The following is an 18,579-nucleotide window of genomic DNA, read 5'->3' on the forward strand; positions in this document are numbered from 1 at the left end:
CCCAGACCCATTTGCAGCCAGGGGAGGAAGTGCATCCCGCAGCATCCCAATGACCGGAGAGCAAGATCTGTGCATGACAGAACAGCATACTTTCCCCCTTTGCTCACTTCCACCTCCAGAGCTTTGTTTGTAGCCATATGTTTCTCCTGGTGATGCTTTTCCAGTCTTCTGGCTCCTGGGAATGAGCTCGATGGTCAGTTGGAGGAGGGACGACCGACAGAGCTTAATTCTGCAGGCTGGTGGCAGCACCACGTGCTTCACAAGGAGGTGCTGGTGGGGTGTGCAGAGCCCCGGGGGAGCTGCCGCTCAGGGCTTCCCCTGTCCCTGCTCAGGACTCCTTCCCATGACACTGGGTCACTGCAGCAGCACCCATGGGCGGGGTGGACTGGGGACGTGACTGCTTGGTGCTGGGGTGCTCGGTGAGGGCAGGCGGCTTTGGCGTTGTGCATGAAGCACGCGCTGATCCAGCCCACTGGCCACAAAGGCAGCTCGGATTTCCTGTCTTTATTTTTTTCCTTTCTGATTTTTTTATTTTTATTTTTTTAGCTCTCCAAGGGGAGTTTGAAGATCTGGCTGTCAGAAAGAAGCACCATGCCATTAATCATCTGTGTTTGTACAGCACCGAGCAGAGCAAAGGTTTGGCTTGGGATGGGGCAGCTGATGCTGTCATAACATGAAGAATAAGCATCTTCCTCTGTCCTGGAAGCACACAGCAGAGCTCCCTGCTCTACATGGACACCCTCAGAAGCCACCTGATGCTCTGCCTGGTGGGGACAGGTTATTCTCACAGCTCTGCCTCTGCCTGTTGGTGCTTTCACACTCAGACTTTTCCTCCTCTACCAACACCAGACCAAAGCGGTATTTCTGTTGCAAACATGTGAGGGAGGGCCAGAAGCAGATAGGAAGGGGCATCAACTAAAGGGAGGTGGCACCAGGGATGACCAAAGCCAACAAAATCCATGGGAGCAGGAATGCCACCAGCAACCCTCCAGCATCGCTTTTGCCTGCAAGAGCTGAGGAAAGTTGCTCTGCAGCCATGCCAAAAGCAGAGCACAGGACAGCTTTGAAGGTGAATTCAGAACTTGGACACGGCAAGAAATTCCTGCAGAAAGAAAACTCAACAAAGTCATTTGGCTGAGAGTAGAAGTTCAGATCTGCAGGGTTTTGTGCTTCCCAGCAATGGGAGCAGCTTCACAGTGGATAGAGTCCGGAGTAGGAGACCTTTCCATGCTGGGCTTTGCAAGAAAGCTTTTGTGCAAGAAATGCCCCTGTTCAGTGCCTTAGTTTCCCCTGTGCATACCTCAGTGCTCAGCTGAGTATGCATTAGGTAACAGGAAAAAAAGGAAAAACGTAAACACATTAAAAATAGCTGTGCTCATTTCACTTTGGATACTTTCAACTATTTTTTCAAAGCAATTGGTGTTAATCTCCATGCTGGAAAACAGCATATTCTTTCCATATTGATTTTGATCTTTCTCCAGCTGGCAAACACATCTCCATCTCAACCCTTTGTTTAAGCAACATCAAGTACCAGTCTGGTTTCTTCTTGTGCCTCTTTGGTGCCCTGCAGGTTATGGGGCATCCACATGCCCCCTTTCACTCCCAGTGAGACCCAGTTATAGGGCAAGGAAAAGTCCACTGTTCTGGAAACAAGCAGACAGAAGGGCTGCAGGGAACCCAGGGCCAAGCAGGGAATGCCAGATGGTGGGAGCTTTGGGGAGGGTCTGACTTCGGTTATTTGAAGCTTACTGCTGATAGCCATCATCAGCCAAGTGGGGCAGTGCGGTATCAGCCCCTCCCAGGCAGCTGCCAGCATCTAGCAGGTTTTGGTCTGGGTTTTCTTTGAGCAAAAGCAGCTTTTCCTGGCCCTTCCTGCAGATCCACATGGCTGGAGGGAGGATGGGGAGGGTGGGAGCCCCTGACCTCTGAACCTGAGTGGTGCTTGGGATTGGGATGCCCATGGCCTGCTGTACCCATGGTGCTCCCTGCTTGGCCCCATGCTATTTCTTAGCATTGTGAATATTCACCTGGAGCCCCTGGGAGCAAAACCATCCCCCTGGGCACTCACCAGCCCATCGATCCCTGCAGCCCCGGCACTGATGTTCCCCAGTGTGCCCGCTCTGCACAGAGTGATTTTCCAGCCCGAGACCTTCATAGTCTGAGGGTAAAACCCCACAGCCCTTCACCCACTTTCTGCTCAGCCACCCAGCACTGCCACAGCCCTGCTCCTTCCTCTTCACTGAGAATCAGTGGGGTTTAAATTAAAGCTCTCAACAACTGGGAGAGAATGAAACCTCTACCATGTTTTATGATGCCATCCTCCAGACCCCGGCATAGGGCTGGTTCCCTTCCGCAGGACTGAGGGCAACTGCGTGTCCCTGTGCTGTGTCACTGCCCCGCATGGGACAGCTCTGGGGATGGGTGGCACATGCAGAGCCCCTGCGCTCCGGGCTGCCTCTGCAATCAGAAGCGTAGCTGGAAAACACCAGCCCAACTGCATGCTCCTGGAGCAGGGGCCGTGGCAAGGGAAGGGCTTATTGAAATTATTAATTAGCTTTGTTTTTAAACACGGTCTCTGAGCAGCCTCCGCAGCAGAAGGAATTGTTATTAAACGCCAGCCCTCCGGCAGGCAGGCCATGTGTGCGGAGCCCGCAGCTCTTGGCTGCCAGATAAAGACGTTATTGTTGTCATCTTGCCTCCATCCCAGCCCTCCGCCTCCCGCGCTCCCACCCACCCCGCGCCCGCGGTTCCCAGGAACAAAACCCCCGCGCAGCGCCGCGCGCTCAGCCGGCACTCGCTCGTGGAGAGGAGGAGGAGGAGGAGGAGGGAGGCGGCCAGAGGGAAACTGCATTGGGGATTAATAAGAGGCAGGAGGAGGGAGAGGTGCACGCAGGTAAGCGGTGGGCAGGCGCTTCCCCCGAGGCTCACCTCGCCTTGCCTGATGTCCCAGCCTGGACGCTGCAGTGGTCCACGATGCTCCTGCCCTCTCCAGCGTCTCTTACATGCACAGCAGCAGCATTCGCTGTTCCTTCTTTCTCTCTCTCTCTCTCTCTCTCTATTTTTTTTCTTCAGCATCTGGAGTCTCTTTTTCCTTCACTTCGCTCTGTTTATGCAAGAGTTTTGCTCAGTGTGGTGCAGGTTGGGGGTGGAGGGGGCTGAAAACAGAACTAAGTCCCGTGTGTGACAGCATTGTGCCTGCGGCCAGGTGCTTTCTGTGGTGGCTCCCAACCACACTCAGGTTCAGACCTCCAGCTGGGTAGAAGTGCTGGGGGTGAACAGGGAGCTGCTCAGCCAAGCCGTGCCCAGGGCAATCCCTGCCTAGGAAAGCAGTCTGGAAGGTGTGCAGGGAGGGTGAGAGGCTGAGAGGAGAGCACACTCCTCTGGAGTTGGGACTGCCCCCAGGGAACATCCATCACTCTGTGCGCTGTGGGCACCAGGTCACTGAGTTTCTGGGTTTGCAGGGAATGGGGCGGGGGGGAGTTCTGCAGGGTGCTGCTTCTGCAGGAGGAGGTTGGGAGAGAAATGTGATGGGGCAGCCTGGCTGCCTCAGGAGCAGTTTTCAGCACCCTTTTGTGCACGGTGGTAGAGCTTTCCTACCATACAGGCAAAGTTATACCTGGAACACACTGCTCACTCCCAGGGTACACTTTGCCACCCCATTAGATGGAGCAGCTTGGCTCACAGCCGGCTCTTTGTGCCTGCTTTAGCAGGCAAAGGGAGGAAGCAACAGGGCAGGGATGCTCACTTAAATCCTGGAAAAAAGTTTTTGGTGTGCAGAAGAGATTCACTTTTACACCAAACCTGCCCTTCTTTGCCTTTTTGAGAGCTGGATGCTTTTAGGAAAAGAAATAAATAAGATGAAAAACAGAAATTCATCCTCTTGGCAGCCGAATGCAAAGCACGCAGCATGTGAGGGCTTGGAAACTTTCCTAGGAGCTGTAGGCTGCCTTATGTGGTGCTGGGCTGCAGCATCCCGTAGCCTGGGAGCGCGTCGGATCCTGGGTGCCCCTTTGTGTTGCAGGGCAATGGATGGGATGCTCCCAGTAGGAGGGAGGAAAGTACGGCTGTGGGAGGTCTGCTCCGCCTTGGGAAGAGTCTGAGAGGAAGGGATGAGGTGGAAGGAGGTGACAAAGCATCTGAGAGTGTTTCTCAACCTTTTGTAAAAGTGGAGATGGCATGGTGCATCTGCTGGGAGGGGGAGTGGGGTGTGCATGGGGGTTTGCTTTGGTGGTTGCAGCATGGAGGTGTGTGGGCTGAGCCAGGAGCAGCCCCAGGGCATGCAGTGTGGGGGAAGGAGGAGGAGGAGGAAGGAGGAATTGCTGAGATGGAGGAGGCAGCAGTGGTGCTCACTGCCTGCTCTGCCTTACCACAGACCACCCCGGGGGAAAGAGGTGGCAAACACAACGAGCTTTTTGCAATGAGTCTGGTAACTGTGACACAGCGGGGGGAACACTACTGGCATGTGGGAGCACACAGGCTGGGCATTGCCATCCCCACGTTGCGCAGTCCTCAAGTTGAGCCCACAGGCATTGCTTGTTTGAGCCCATGCTCATGTTTGAGCTGCTCTCCAGCCGGACTGCAGTGGGTCCCCTGGGACACCCATGTCCTGCATGGTCACATGAGAAGAAATGCAGCACTGACCCCAGATGGACCAGCAACCCACAGCTTGTCTTTTGGCTGGGACATTGCTGGGAAAGGGCAAGCAGGGTGGTTGTTGTGTCACTGCTCTGCTCTGCTCCCCAGGCACCTCGGGAACGTGCGGGTGGCAGCATGTCTGCCTCCCCTCAGAGGACAGCCTGGCACTGCGTCTTGTGGTTTTCCAGCAGTCCCAGCACTGCGGCACTGCTGGATAAAGAACCCCCTGTTTTGGTTAAAGCTGATCAGACCCAGAGCCTTGTGGAGAGCTAATGGGCTGTTACAGAGACTGGAGGTGGAGGAAGACCAATAGGGGAGGTTTACTGGCTCCTTTTGGCTATTTTTAAGCCACATTTCTTGTGCTGCTGTAGGTTCCCAGGGAAACCGGGGGTATTTTCCAGCCTGGGGAGTGGAGATGAAATGAGAGATGGAGGCAGCAGTGGGAAAACTGTGAAGGGAGTGGGGCTATGGGCAATGGACTGGAAGGAGTCCCTGGTGCAGCAATCAAGTCTTCGTCCTCACCTCCCTAAAGACAAAGGCTCCCTTCATTCCTCCTGGCCCCTCACAGGAGGAGGGGTCCCAGAAACATCTGTCCAGAGCTTGCTGCTGCTCCCTGTATACCCAGCTGCTCCAGGAGGCAGCTGGGAGGACAGGAGGCACCCGAGAGAGAGTGATGTGACTTCTGCCTGCCAAAAATCCCCCAACAACCTTTTCAAAGCTCCCTCACAAAGGCTGTGATTCCTGCACCAGCTGCTGTGCTACTAGCAAGCACTTCTTGGGAGCATTGGGCTGGTGAGATGCACCAAAGGTAAACTATTTGGAAAGCAAACATCAGTGTTGATTGGGGATGGAATTTCTGGCTGTTGCGCTGAATTTTTGTTGATTGTAATGGGATGAGCGAATGCGCAGATGTCTGTTCTTGGGAAAAGCTCTGGGCTGGCATTTGTTGGAGGCTTTGTTGTAACCCCAACCAGGGTCTTGTAGGAGATGCTGGTCTTGCACCGAGGCCAAGACACTCAGCTCCGCTCAAGAGGTGCTCAGACTGATAAAACTGCCCATGAAATGGGGCTTCCCTCTGCAATGAGCAGTTGGTTTCCTGAAGGCATTCAATGCTTCATGGTTTAACTCTATTTCAACTGCAGGGATTCCTAGGGGGTATCCAGGACCTGTTCATCAGAGAGCGAAGGGGAAGGTGGAATGAAGGCATATTCAGAGCAGATACTATGCCACAGATTCAGCAGCCAGTGCTCATGCAGGATCAGGGTATGGGATTTTGAAATTTATTTCTTGCATTCATGTCAGTAAATTCAGTGGTAGCATGTCAACAAAGAACAGACTGCTGATGGTCCAGGGAGAGCCAGCTTTGAACCTCCCATAGTGCTGGAGGCAACTGTAAATCTCGTGGCAGCCTTGGACTTGTTGCAAAAAGCCTGGTTGCTAATGTTTTTCTGAACATGGGTGCCACAGGCCGTGAGCTGCTGTCTGCAGATTGCAGGAGAGTGAGTGCTACTTTCTGTGCATGGGATGGAAGTGCTGAGCAGACTGGCTGCAGTCCCACCACCACAGGGATATGGCTGCAGGTTGCAGGCGGTACAACGGATAGGAGGGTTTGCATATGCCTGCTGACACTTTCCTTCTGCACTTGTGGTGCATGACGCTGTCTCTCTTGGGTCTGAATTTCTGATTCAGACACTATTTCTGCTATGAGCAGAGTCCCTCGACACCTGCAGTGATGGAGCCTCATGTAGAGGGGACAGCACAGCTATGCGTGTGACAGCACACATGTGCCTGGTGTTTTCTGAATGGGCTGAGAGCTGACCCAGCTCCCAAGCCCGATGTTGTGATGGTGCAACCCCATCCTTGCCCCTCATGGTGATGTTGCCCCAAACAGAGCTGTGCCTTGTGACAAGGAGGAGCTGAATGGCTGCACCACAACGTGCTGCATCCCAGCAACCTCCTCCTTCCATCACCAGCCAAAAGCAGGCGTCAGATCCCCCCCAGCTCCTCCAGGCTTTGTGGGTGTGAAAATCCAGAACTGAGTTATGGAGCTGATGCAAAAGCCTGTGGAAAAGTTTGGGATAAAGTGGGGGGTGAGGGCATGCAAAGGGGAACGTGGTTGGGAGAGGAGTGGGATGCTGTGGGGCCAGGGAGGGGCCTGTGTATTGAGAATTTGTCTGTACTCCATGGCCTGCTGTCGAATCTGTCCTCCAGCAACACAGAAGCATGCACGTACATCCCCAAAAGGGACTGACTGCAATAGTGCTGAGCTGAATATCTGGCAGTGTTGCTCTTTCTCTGTTCCTCCCTTCCCCCCAGCAAGATGCCAGAGGTCTGATTGAAAACAGCAGGCATGGGAGCCTTATAGGGTTAAACAGAGCCAGATGGGAGCAGAGTGAGACAAAAAGGAAAGTAACACAGGCTGGGGGAGGGCGGGGGGTGGGAACAGGGTTTTTTCAAGGAGAATGTCAATTACTGTGAGCCCCAGGAATGCATGGGATTGCTTCAAAGGGAGTAGGGCTGGCACAGCTCCAGGGGCTGGAAGCAGCACCCACCAAAGTTGGAATAGAAAGGGGGTTGTTATGCCGGAGGGGACCCAGGCAGGCATTTCCATGCCAGGAAAAGGCAAAAAGGCAACCGGGAGGTGGGGGGCGGTGGGGGGGGGGGGGGGGGGGTGATGAGGGGAGGGAGAGATGGGTGCTGCTTTCACTTGAGGCAGCCTGATTTGAGCTCCAGCATCACCAAAGCCTCCTGCTCCATGCTGCCATCCCAGCTGTGATGTCTCTCATGGCATCTGCTCTGTTAGCTTGGGAGATCCATTCTCCACTCTGTCTCTTCTTCCTCCCCACCCTGTCTCCCCCTGCTTGGTTCCCCTTCCCATCCCAGTTCTGCCCAGCTCCTCCATCTGCTTTGCTGTTCATCCACACAGGCTCCATTCTCACTGGAGTGCCAAATGCCACTGGTAGAAGCCTGACAAACACTCCCAGGTGTCTTCTGCCTGCACAGAAAGCACAGAACCTGGTCTGCTCCAGCTGGCCTGGGGAGCATCCAAAGCACCTTCTGCACCGGGCTTTCTGGGGAGCTCATCTGCAAAGAGCTGGATTCCTGCATCCTCCAAGCTGTCAGCTGGAAAGCACCCAGCAAAAATCTTGCAAGAAAGGTTGCTGCTGCTGTTCCAGGCAACAATGATGGGACAGAAAGGCTCCGTGGGCTTAGTAATGACCACAGAAATCAGGATGTGGTTGAGAGGGAGAAGTGGGGGATGTGATCTGTTGGGCTGGTGTCCAGGAGGGGCTCCCAAGGGCTAGGGACAATCGGAGACTCTTTAGATCTCCCACTGCTACTGCACTCCCCCTGAATTACCATCCCAGCCTAGCACCCTGCAGTGGGGCTGGAGGTGATGGATCAGTTATTTGGGCAGCATAGGGAAGCATATGGCAGAATACCTTCAGTATTGCCCATGTGTAATCTTGCAAATGTCCTTTTTTTTATCACACAGCCTTGGAAATGGGCTGTCCTGCATTAAATCCTGGTCCCTGAAGCACAACACTATCCATCTTCATTGCTATGCTAGCTGCTGTGGGCCTCCTGATGCTGTTGCTCAGCCAATTTGTTGCTGAATCATTGATTTTTTGGCTCAAGAGCAAAATTAATCCTAATCCATCAAGGCCTCTGAAAGGGCAATCCATTCTTCTGAAAGAGGGGTGCAGTGAAGCTCCCAACCCGCACTGGGGATGTCTGCCCACCACTGGAGATGCTGCTTATTGAAGCTGAAGGGATCCTGCTGTTCAGAGCAAGAAAATGTCCCCTCCTGGCCCTCCTGCTCACCTCCCCACTGGTCAGGGGATTTCTGCTCTTCCTGCCTGTCTTTATAACCGCTCATTTTGTTTTTTGCCAGAATTCTTGCCCATTTTCCTTGCAAGTTCTAGGACCCTTGCGTAGCTCTCTTTCCCCCTAATGTGAAATGAGTAGAGTTGCCTTGATCTCAGTTCTGTGCCTTGCATGTAGGTGACTTTTCTTTCAGCTGTGCTTTGTTCTTTGAAAAGCCAAAAAAGTAAAAATAAACCAACAAAAAACAAAACAAAACTCAAAAAACAAAACAAAGAAACAAACAAAAACACCAAAAGAAAAGCAAACAAACAAACAAACAAGTCTACCCCAAACCCAAAAGAAACTGGAAAAAAAAAAAACCCAACCCCAATAGGATAAAGCTGAGCCAGAGGAAATCTCAGTGAACTCATGCTTGGGAAAGGGATTGGATGTAAAGATAACTGCCAGAGGGAAGGAGAAAAAATAGCAGGTTACTGGCAGAGCAGTGGAGTAACTACTGCTGCCAGAGGCTGTGGTGATGGAAGATGATGCAGAACCTAAACTGGTCTCTTCAAACAGAGGGTTGTGATGCATTGGAACAGGTTGCCCAAGAAGGTTATGGATGCTCGATTCCTGGAGGTGTTCAAGGTCAGGCTGGATGTGGCTCTGGGCAGTCTGGTCTGGTGGTTGGCAACCCTGCACGTAGCAGGGGGTTGGAACTGGATGATCGTTGTGGTCCCTTTTAACACAGGCCATTTTACGATTCCATGATTCTTCCTAATTCACCTCTCCTTGTTGTCTTGCTCAGGCAAACATCTGGACCATGAAGTTGGCCTTTAGCTTGCTTCTCCCACTTGTTCTTGTGCTGATCTCAGAGGTGAGCGGGCAGCGGAGGAAGCCTCCACGGAAACCCACCCGCCCGCCTCCTGAGCCCATCGAGCCTGTTGAACCTGTGGAGCCCACTGAGCTTCCCCCACCCCTGCCACCTGGCCCACCCTCCATCTTCCCCGACTGCCCCCGAGAATGCTACTGTCCCCCAGACTTCCCCTCTGCCCTCTACTGTGACAGCCGCAACCTACGGAAGGTTCCCATCATCCCATCCCGCATCCACTACCTCTACCTCCAGAACAACTTCATTGATGACCTCCCGGAGGAGTCCTTCAGGAATGCCACGGGGCTGAAATGGGTCAACCTCGACAACAATCGCATCCGGAAAGTGGACAGGCGGGTCCTGGAGAAGCTGGAAAACCTCATCTTCCTCTACATGGAGAAGAACCAGCTGAAGGAGGTGCCTGCTTTCCTGCCGCCCAACCTGGAGCAGCTGCGCCTGAGCAGGAATCAGATTTCCAAGATCCCTGCCGGGGTCTTCAATAAGCTGGAGAACCTGGTCCTCTTGGATCTGCACCACAACAAGCTCAGTGATGGAGTCTTCAACAAAAACACCTTCAAAGGACTCAAGAACCTCATGCAACTCAACCTTGCCCACAATATTCTGAGGAAAATGCCACCTGGGGTGCCCAGTGCCATCCACCAGCTCTTCCTGGACAGGAACAACATCGAGGACATCCCCAGTGACTACTTCAAGGAGTTTCCCAACCTGGCATTCATCCGGCTCAACTACAACCAGATCTCTGACAAGGGGCTCCCCAAGAACTCCTTCAACCTCACCAACCTGCTGGTGTTGCACCTAGCCCACAACAAGCTCACCAACGTCCCTTTCATCAGCTCCAAGCTGGAGCACCTCTACCTGAACAACAACTCCATTGAAAGTGAGTCACGTTGGCTAGCTGGGAGAGATTTGGGAAGCAGATAGGTTGAGAGATGGCAAGCATTTTGTTCAAAAGGGCATTTTCACCCATCTGCCTGTGAACCTTTCAAAGGGGGGGGGATGCAGTGGTGAGATGAGCTCAGATTTTACAGTTGGCAGATGAAGGTGGGTTTGTACAAGTTGAAGGATGACCTAATGATGAGGGTAGCAGCAGAGGAGCAGGGCTGAATAACCCTTGGAGCTGCAAGGCTTTTCTTGTTTGTTGCCATAGACAGACCTTCTTAGTGGATACCTGTCATTGAAACAGTTACTTCCCCAGCAGGGCTCAGAGATAGGGCTATTCAGAAAGGAGTGTCTGTGCACATATTTTAAGAACTGGTGCCAAATACACAGTCAAGATTATTAGAAATAACCCAGATTAGCTCTCAAGCATAGCCTCACAGAGGAAGGAATAAGAAGAACAGGGCCTTGATGGAGGTTGTCTTGGCAAACCAACCAGGGCAGTTTCACACTGCTCCAGGCAAAGCTTCATGGTGCTGGCCTGTGAAGTGTATAAACACAGCCAGCTCGTTAGAGAAGAAGACAGAGAAGCATTCCTGGTCAAGCCAGATGTTTCTGCTTTTAGAGGTCCAGCGACCCGCTGTCCTTGCTATCTGCAGGGGAGCAAGAATGCAGCACTCTTGCCAGAAACCCTCTCTGACGGTGACACTATGAAGATAGGGACAAATGAATTGGGGGGGAAGGGGGGAGAAGGGGGTCTCTAGCATCCCCTTCTGCCTTCCTTCTCCTCATAACCTCTAATCCTTGTCCTTCTTCTCTCCCTGCAGAAATCAATGGGACGCAGATCTGCCCCACCTCACTGATGTCCGTCCAGGATTTCTCCCCCTCTGACCTGGACAGTGTGCCCCGGCTCCGGTACCTGCGGCTGGACGGGAACCTCCTGAAGCCCCCCATTCCCTTGGACCTGATGATGTGCTTCCGCCTCCTGCAGTCCGTGGTTTTCTAGCCCCTGCGTGCATCTCCTAGGACTTGGCTTTGCACAAAGACTCAAACCACATCAGTGTTTGACACTCGGGACCCTCTTTACTTCCCTCTTCCCTTTCTCACCCCCTAACCTCTCTGTTCCCCTCATGTCGCCCCCTCCCCCTCCTTTCCTCCCTTGAAGTGGCTTCTGTGTCCCCGGGGGTTGTCTGCAACATTGCAGCAGCTATCCCATGTCCCAGCATCAGTCTGCCCACGCCCCCCCAGCCCCTGCTTGACCGTTGGCCAGCACTGGAGCTGGCTCCATCTCTCCCCTGGACCTGGCAGAGTTTTGAGAGGGTTGGACTCGGTCCTATCCAAAGCATGTCCTGATGGAGCTGATAGGGGGGCTGTTTGGGGAAGGGATGGCACAGGAGCTAGTGGTGCTGCTGGACAGCAATCACACAGCCCTGTGACGGAGCTATTTCAGCTCAGAGCAGCCGTAATCTGCACAAACACCAAACCTAAACAACCAACAAAGCCAGAAACCCGAGGCTGGCCTATCTGGGGACACCTGCATCCCTGCGCTCGGGGCGGCAGCAAGCTCTGGAGCTGACTCCCTGCTTTGGGAAGCTCAGCCCTCCGTTCCCGCACCACCTCCCATCAGTCCAAGCGGGTCCTGCGGTCACATCCAACCAACCGCGGCGGAGCGATGCTCCGGGTCCCAGCCCGACCCCAGGACTTTCCCTCGAGGTCCCGCGGCCGCCGCCCGGTTCGGTGCGCGGGGAGCGGGCTGGAACCGCCGGGCAGAGCCGGCAACGACACCTCGTGGCCGCAGCCACGGCCCGGGTCCGGGACTCCATCCTCCCGCTGCAGCGTAGCCTTGCTCTCGGGGCAGCATGTCTGAGGGCAATCGGGCAGGAGATGGTGGCGGGGGATGGTCCTTCCTACGGGGTTGCAACACACTCCGTGTGCTCTGCACCCCTACCCCGAGTTCAACCCCGGCCCCGCCACCTCCCGCATCCCGCCGCCCCCGTGCTGAGGCACAGACGTGGAGAACGTTTGGGTTCTGCTGCCTGGGTGACCTCCGCGCCACCCCCCGCCCTGCTCTCCCCTACTCCCTGTGCCCCACCTCCTGCAGGTTCCATTCTGTCGCTTTCTTGGACCGAAGACACGTCTGGTTTTTCTTTTTTTCTTTTTCTTTTTTTTTTTTTTTTTCTTCCTTTTTTCCTTCCTAATTCTCAAGATTTAGGTTTGAGGAGAAAAAAAAAAAATAATAAAATAAACACAGTCAAAAACAAATGTAAAGGAATAAACCAAAGAAACAAGCCTTGGTATTCAGCCCCCAGAGTGACCCTTCTCTGGGGTGGGCATGGACAGGCACTGCGTCCCACTCCCCAGGATGGAGTGGGGATGCTCCCTGCAGATGCCCTGCATGCACCAGAGATAGGAAGGATCAGCAGACTACCACGATATTCAGGATTTTTTTAGTAACGTGAGTGTCTCCAAATCTTCCTCCAATGGGCTTTGTTGGGTTCGACAGGTTTCAACCTTAAACCTGGAGATCCTATGTGTATATTTATATATAATGTGTATATATACTGGTAGACTGTACAGATATATCTAGAGACATATGTAGTTCTCAACTGATTTCAACTTAATGGTATTTTCACTCCTACTCTCCACAGCAGTGAAAATAAAGTGATTCACAAGGGACCTGGAGCTGTGGTTGGATCTGCCTCTCTGCATCTTCTTTGTTGCATGGGAAGCAGCTTCATTTGGGAGCAGGGGGCAGCCCTCCAAAATGCCGGAGCTTGTCTGGGGTTCACCCAGGGCTTTCCTCTACCTGTGCTGGTCAGGTTTCTGGAGCATGAGCCTGGCCTAATGAACTGACCTGCTAATTAGGAGTGCCCAACTTTGACTGCAGCTCCCAGGGCTGTGCATGCAGATGATGGGTGGTGTTGTCATCCCTGCATGGCTGCACACACTGCATTGGGGTGGGTTGTCCCAAACTGGAGATGAGCTGCCCCACTTCACTTTGGTGCTCCCAGGAAATCTGGACAAATGTCCTTAGGGTGAGTTTGCCCCTTCAGGCAGCACAGGTGGACTTTGGGACATATAGGGAAAGCATCTCCAACCCACTGCAATAAACCTGGACCCCTAGCACTGTGGTTGTGCAGGTTGCATGCTTGTTTTCATGCGAGCAGAATGAGTGTGGGTAGCAATTTATCCTTCTGCCTATCACTGCAGATTCAGTATCTCCTTTCGCTGCTGCTCTCCCCACATGAATCATGAGCAGAGAGGGAGGGTGGGTGTGGGTGTGGATGGGAACGCATGGGCTTTGGCGTGGGGCATGCACAGGTATTTGTGCACGCGCCGTGCAGAGCAGGCAGCAAGCTCTCCTGTTTTTCTGCTGTAGAATAAAACCTGTGCTTTGTGATGGGCATGTGAATCACGCAGTTTGGGGTGGGTGCCTCTCCAGATGAGGAACACAGCACCACAGAAACGAGGGGGGCAGAGCCGTGGTGCCCCTGAGCTGCCACATCGCCTCCATCATTGTGGCTGCTGAGCCGCCTAATGAGGGGCTTAATGGGGATTAGAGGCCGCCCTTTGCTCCACAGTGTGCCTAGGGGGCTGGGGCTGCCTTGAGAAGGCAGGAACGTGCATGGGAGTGGTGTGTGCTGAGGCTGTGGGTGCTTGGACAAGGATGGTCCCCACTGCAAGGGTGTCCCTGCCTGCCAGCAAGAAGTAGCAGATGGGCATGACGTCTTGGGTGGGTGAGTGTGTGGGCTGCGATCTGTGTGCAAGAGAGAAGACTGTTTTCACAGTGGTGGGTGGCTGCATGTACACTAAGCTGCCCAGTACTGATGGAGCCAATGGGGCTGGTATGCACACCCAGCCCATCCTGAAGTGTCCCAGCCCCACAGGACGTCTCTAGCATCCAGAGGATGCTGCAGGACTAGGAACTGCAGGTGGCAGGGAACCAACAGCTCCACTGCACACATGGGTGTGTGGAGCAGAGGAGGGGGAACATCTCCCACCCCACTCTGGTGGTGAGAGTGGTGCTGCCCCCTGGTCTGTGCCTGCTCCCTCTCCCCAGACTGCTCTGCTTGCTATGCTGGGAGTGAGTGCTGCTACAGCATGGGGTTCCCTGAGCCCCTCATCACCTCCTTGGTGCTGGGAAAGTGGGGGCAGCCTGGCTGCTCGGGGCCTCTTCTGCACAGCCATGCAGCCAAGCGTGAAATGTGCTGAAAAGAAAAGCTCATCCCCCACAGAGGCTGCAGTCCTTAGCACGGCTGCAGAGCAGGGCCAGTGTGCTCATCCTGCCTTCCTGCCCTTCTCTTTGCTTTCACCACTTTGCAGCTGTCTTAGAGTAGATAGCTTTAGGGCACAGGATGCAGACTCTGGCCTGGTTGGGCATTGCCAGCCTGTGTTTGGGAGCAACCTGGGCTGTCCCAGCCAAGAAGGAGAGAAAGAAGGTGGAGAAGCCAAAAGCTGACCTTGTGCTCTATGAAAACCTGGATCTGGACAACTATGACGTGACTCTGGACAGCTATGGGGACATCATGGACCTGAACAACTATGAGGAGCTCTACGACTACGGTGATCTGGCTCCGAAGGTGAGGAGTACAGGAGGGCACGCAGGGAAGGGCTCATCCCGGTGCTGCCTGGGGAAGGAGGCAGGGGCTCCGAGCTATGGACCACAACTGGTTCTCGTGGGCTATGGCTGGAGAACAGACTTGGCCCCTTGCACAAGCCTACAAGCCATGTGGTTCTTCCACTTCTGTTGCTTTCTTTTGTTGGGAATGCTTTATCCAATCCCATACTTCTCCTGCTTCCTTCTGTCTTGCCTGGGCTGAGTATTGCTGCAGGATGAACCAGAGGAAGACAAGGAGGAAGTGTCTGCATCCCTCTGGGTAATAGGAGATTCTGAAGAGCCAGGAGAGCTGTTGAAGGAGAGTCTGGCTTTCTTATGAGAGCTATCTAGGGCCCCAGAAGGGAGTGGGAGATCTTGCTTAGCCCTCATGCCCCATCTGTTTTGCAGATCGAGGTCGGGACTCTGGCTCCTCGGCCCAAGGACCGCAAGGCTCTGCCAGAGCTGGGCACAGCGGCTCCAGCACCAAAGCTGCAGCCTCTGGCCACCACCAATCCCATCCACCCAGCACCACCAGGACCTGGCACTGTGCAGGGTGAGCACAGACCGACAGGGTTTCATTTCCATCCAGTGCAGCCATACAGCCCAGGAGCAAAGTCTTTTCCAACAGCAGACAGCAGTAGTTATTTGCTCTGCCCGTGCAGCAAGGAGAGGAGGGGTGCTGGGGTTTGCCTTATCACACAGCAGGCAGGAGTGCTGCAGCGAGACATTTCTGAGAAACGAGCTCCAGCAAACACCAGCAACATCTTAATGAGCATAGGCATTGTGAGAGTTGGACAGAGTAGCAATTAGATTAGCGACAATTAAAATCCTGTAGTGAGGGATAAATATCTTTATTCATTTTCTGTCATTCTGGACTGGGACAAATTAAGGAGGAGGCAGAGGGAAATAGCTGCCTTCTGCTTTGAACTCTCCCATTAATGGATGTAGAGCCTGGTGTCCCTGGGGGAGAGCAGAGGAAGCCTGCATGGGGAGTACTCAGCGTTGCCCCTCCTGCTACCCCTGCCCAGCTTGCTGGGACCAACTTGCTTGCACAGTGGAATATCCAAAGTGTTTTGCTCAGTGCAAAACTATTTGCTTTTGCTTTCTTTTGTCAAATTTCCTTCTGTGAGAAAAAAAACAAAACAGGTCAAAATGAACCTTATGTGCAACTCTGCTGTGCTTGGGAACCCCTCTCCCATAGGAGCTACCTGATCCTGAGCAGATTCATTTATTAGCAGCACCTCTGGCTAGTGCTTCCTCTGATGGTTGGGGTGCTCACAAGAGATGGAGCAGCCAAGCTGTGCCATGCTATGCCATGTCGAGCCATGCTGTGCCATGCCATGCTGTGCCGTGCTGTGCTATGCTGTGCTGTGCCCAGAGCTGCCTCTCTGTGCTCCAGGCCTCCCCAGCTGCTTGCGCTGCCTCTGCATCAGAACCTCTGTGTACTGCGACGACACCGACCTGGAGCACATCCCACCACTGCCGCCCGACACCACCTACCTGTACGCCCGCTTCAACCGCATCGGCGCCATCCGGGCTGGTGATTTCATGGGGCTGAGTATGTTGGGGCAAGGGAAGGGCCAGGCCCCGGGGCAGCTTTTCAGGGACAGGTGATGATGTGTGACCTGCGCACCCCCTCCCTCCTCTCTCATCAGAGAAACTGAAGCGAATAGACTTGACAAGCAATTCCATCTCCTGGGCAGATGCGGATGCTTTCCGTCTCCTCCCCAGCCTGCAGGAGCTCATCCTGCCTGAGAACAGGCTGACGGCACTTCCCGAGCTGCCCCGCAGCATCATCAGGCTGGATGCCCGTCTCAACAGGATCCCCAGTGCTGGTCTCCGGCCCGAAGCTTTCCAGGTAGGTGCTGGAGTTGGTGGTGTGCACTGAGACATGCCATGCACCCACAGACCCATCTGGATGGTTTTAACCCCATGGCAAGGGGTGATGGCACAAGTGCTGGGGGCAGGGGGTGAGGAGCTTCACCTCTCATCTTTTCCTGCAGGACCTCACGCAGCTGCAGTTTCTCCATCTGTCCGACAACCAGCTGGACTACATCCCTGCACCCCTGCCCGAGAGCCTACGATCCCTGCACCTCCAGGTGGGACATCTTTTCCATAGCAAATCCTCATCTACAGAGCACTCTGAGACCCCCTGCACTGCCAAATCCCATTTTTATCTCTCTCTCCCCTTCCAGAACAACAACATCCAGACCATGCATGAGGACACGTTTTGCAATAGCCAAGACCAGAGCCACATCCGCAGAGCGCTGGAGGACATCCGCCTCGATGGCAACCCCATCAACCTCAGCCTCTTCCCCAATGCCTACTTCTGCCTGCCCCGCCTGCCCACGGGGCGCTTCCTCTGATCCCCAGCATCAACCCCTGATGGGGAGCATCCCCAAGCCCCTGACATTCCACCTGTACTCCCTCGTTTCCCACTGTTACATGGGAAACATGGGATTAAGGCAGACATATTTAACCTTAGGGTGAGCTGAGCATCTGCACATAGGTGAACTCAGTTCTGGGGCAAACAGAGCCGGCTGTGGGCAGTTGTAATAAAATGAAGACTTTAAAAATGCATTTGGTGCTTTTTTCTATGTTTTTGTTTCTGGACAGTGAGAACAATGGAAAGTTCTCACCCAGCCCAACAGCTTCTTTGTGACCTGTGCTGGATGCAAGGATGGGGACCTGCTCAATTCTTCCTCAGTTCCCTCCCTCCTGGGGACGTTGGGAAGACCTATGTGGGTCTGCTTTAAGGGTTTCCAGGCCAGGAGCTGCACCGCTGCAGGGAGGTGATGCTTTGACCTGAACAACAGACTGTCCCTCAGCTGTGTCCAGGTCCATGGAGGACCTGACTCCGGTTGGGACACAGAGCCAATGTGAGCTGTGCCTGGAGGGTGCGTGCAGCAGCTCCCTGCACTTTGGGGCTGCTTTGAAGCCCAAAGCCTGAAGCCAAATGTCCCCTCACGCAGCAGCAAAGAGTCACTTGGATGTAGTTAAAATATCTCATGTCATCCCAACCCTTCAAACCTGAAAAGTGCTGCCCAGTGGTGAGATACTTTAAGTGTAATGTATTCATTCTCTATATTTTTAAACACATGTAATAAACACGCGTACTGTGAGAGATGATGCACCCCCAGAGACTCCAAAATCCTGAACTGAAATCACTGAGCTCAGCCCACATCCTCCAGGCCTGGGAAGGCAGACTAAGGCAGCTTGAGAAAAGATTCAGCTTCTCATATATGGGCACGCTGTGAGCACTGCTGGGCGCTAGTGCCTCCAGCCTGCCTTGCTCGCACGGCACAGTGACAAACAGGATGTTTCCATGCAAAGCCCAAAGAGGGGCTGCTCTAACACAGGCTATGTCCATCCAAAAGCCAGGACCCTTGGTAACTGGTGAAAGGAAACTGGTTCCGCTCCAACCTTTCCTTCCAGGCTCTAAATGCCAGGGTTTATTAGCCCTGTTGTCGTGTCATCCTGGAGTCACCCAGCTTTCCCCAAAAGCGAACTCTGCTCCTTCACGTTCATCCCACTAGATGGCAAGGCAGAGTATTTGGAGTAGCCTGACCTGAACGCCGAACTGCAAACTGAATCCCTGTTGTCTGTATTCCTTTTGGGAATGTTTCAGCATTTTGGAGAGATTCACAGGCATGCCCATATAGCTGGAGAAGAGGTCAGCAAAGAGCTGTGCCCAGGTGTGCAGAGCAGGTGATAAAAGGTGTGGGGCTTCAAAGCAGCTGGGAAATGGTGGAGGCTGCACTACTGGAGGTGG

At 53.8% G+C, this 18,579-nt stretch overlaps 2 protein-coding genes across 2 annotated transcripts; both read left to right on the forward strand.

Annotated features, from left to right (window-relative positions):
- The first annotated feature begins 2,701 nt into the window (after window positions 1-2,701).
- PRELP (proline and arginine rich end leucine rich repeat protein) lies at window positions 2,702-12,876 on the forward strand. The gene is made up of 3 exons (XM_072356108.1): window positions 2,702-2,893; window positions 9,251-10,211; window positions 11,038-12,876. Exons 2-3 carry the CDS (start codon window positions 9,266-9,268, stop codon window positions 11,214-11,216), a joined length of 1,125 nt encoding a protein of 374 aa, XP_072212209.1. The 5' UTR covers window positions 2,702-2,893; window positions 9,251-9,265; the 3' UTR covers window positions 11,217-12,876.
- Window positions 12,877-14,095: 1,219 nt separating this feature from the next.
- Window positions 14,096-17,386, forward strand: OPTC (opticin). The gene is made up of 6 exons (XM_072356151.1): window positions 14,096-14,790; window positions 15,216-15,360; window positions 16,207-16,365; window positions 16,463-16,665; window positions 16,811-16,906; window positions 17,003-17,386. The coding sequence occupies exons 1-6, from the start codon at window positions 14,566-14,568 to the stop codon at window positions 17,171-17,173; spliced, it is 999 nt and encodes a 332-aa protein (XP_072212252.1). The 5' UTR covers window positions 14,096-14,565; the 3' UTR covers window positions 17,174-17,386.
- Window positions 17,387-18,579: the final 1,193 nt, after the last annotated feature.

Source organism: Excalfactoria chinensis, chromosome 23 (assembly GCF_039878825.1).
Source record: "Excalfactoria chinensis isolate bCotChi1 chromosome 23, bCotChi1.hap2, whole genome shotgun sequence".
Classification (NCBI taxonomy): domain Eukaryota; kingdom Metazoa; phylum Chordata; class Aves; order Galliformes; family Phasianidae; genus Excalfactoria; species Excalfactoria chinensis.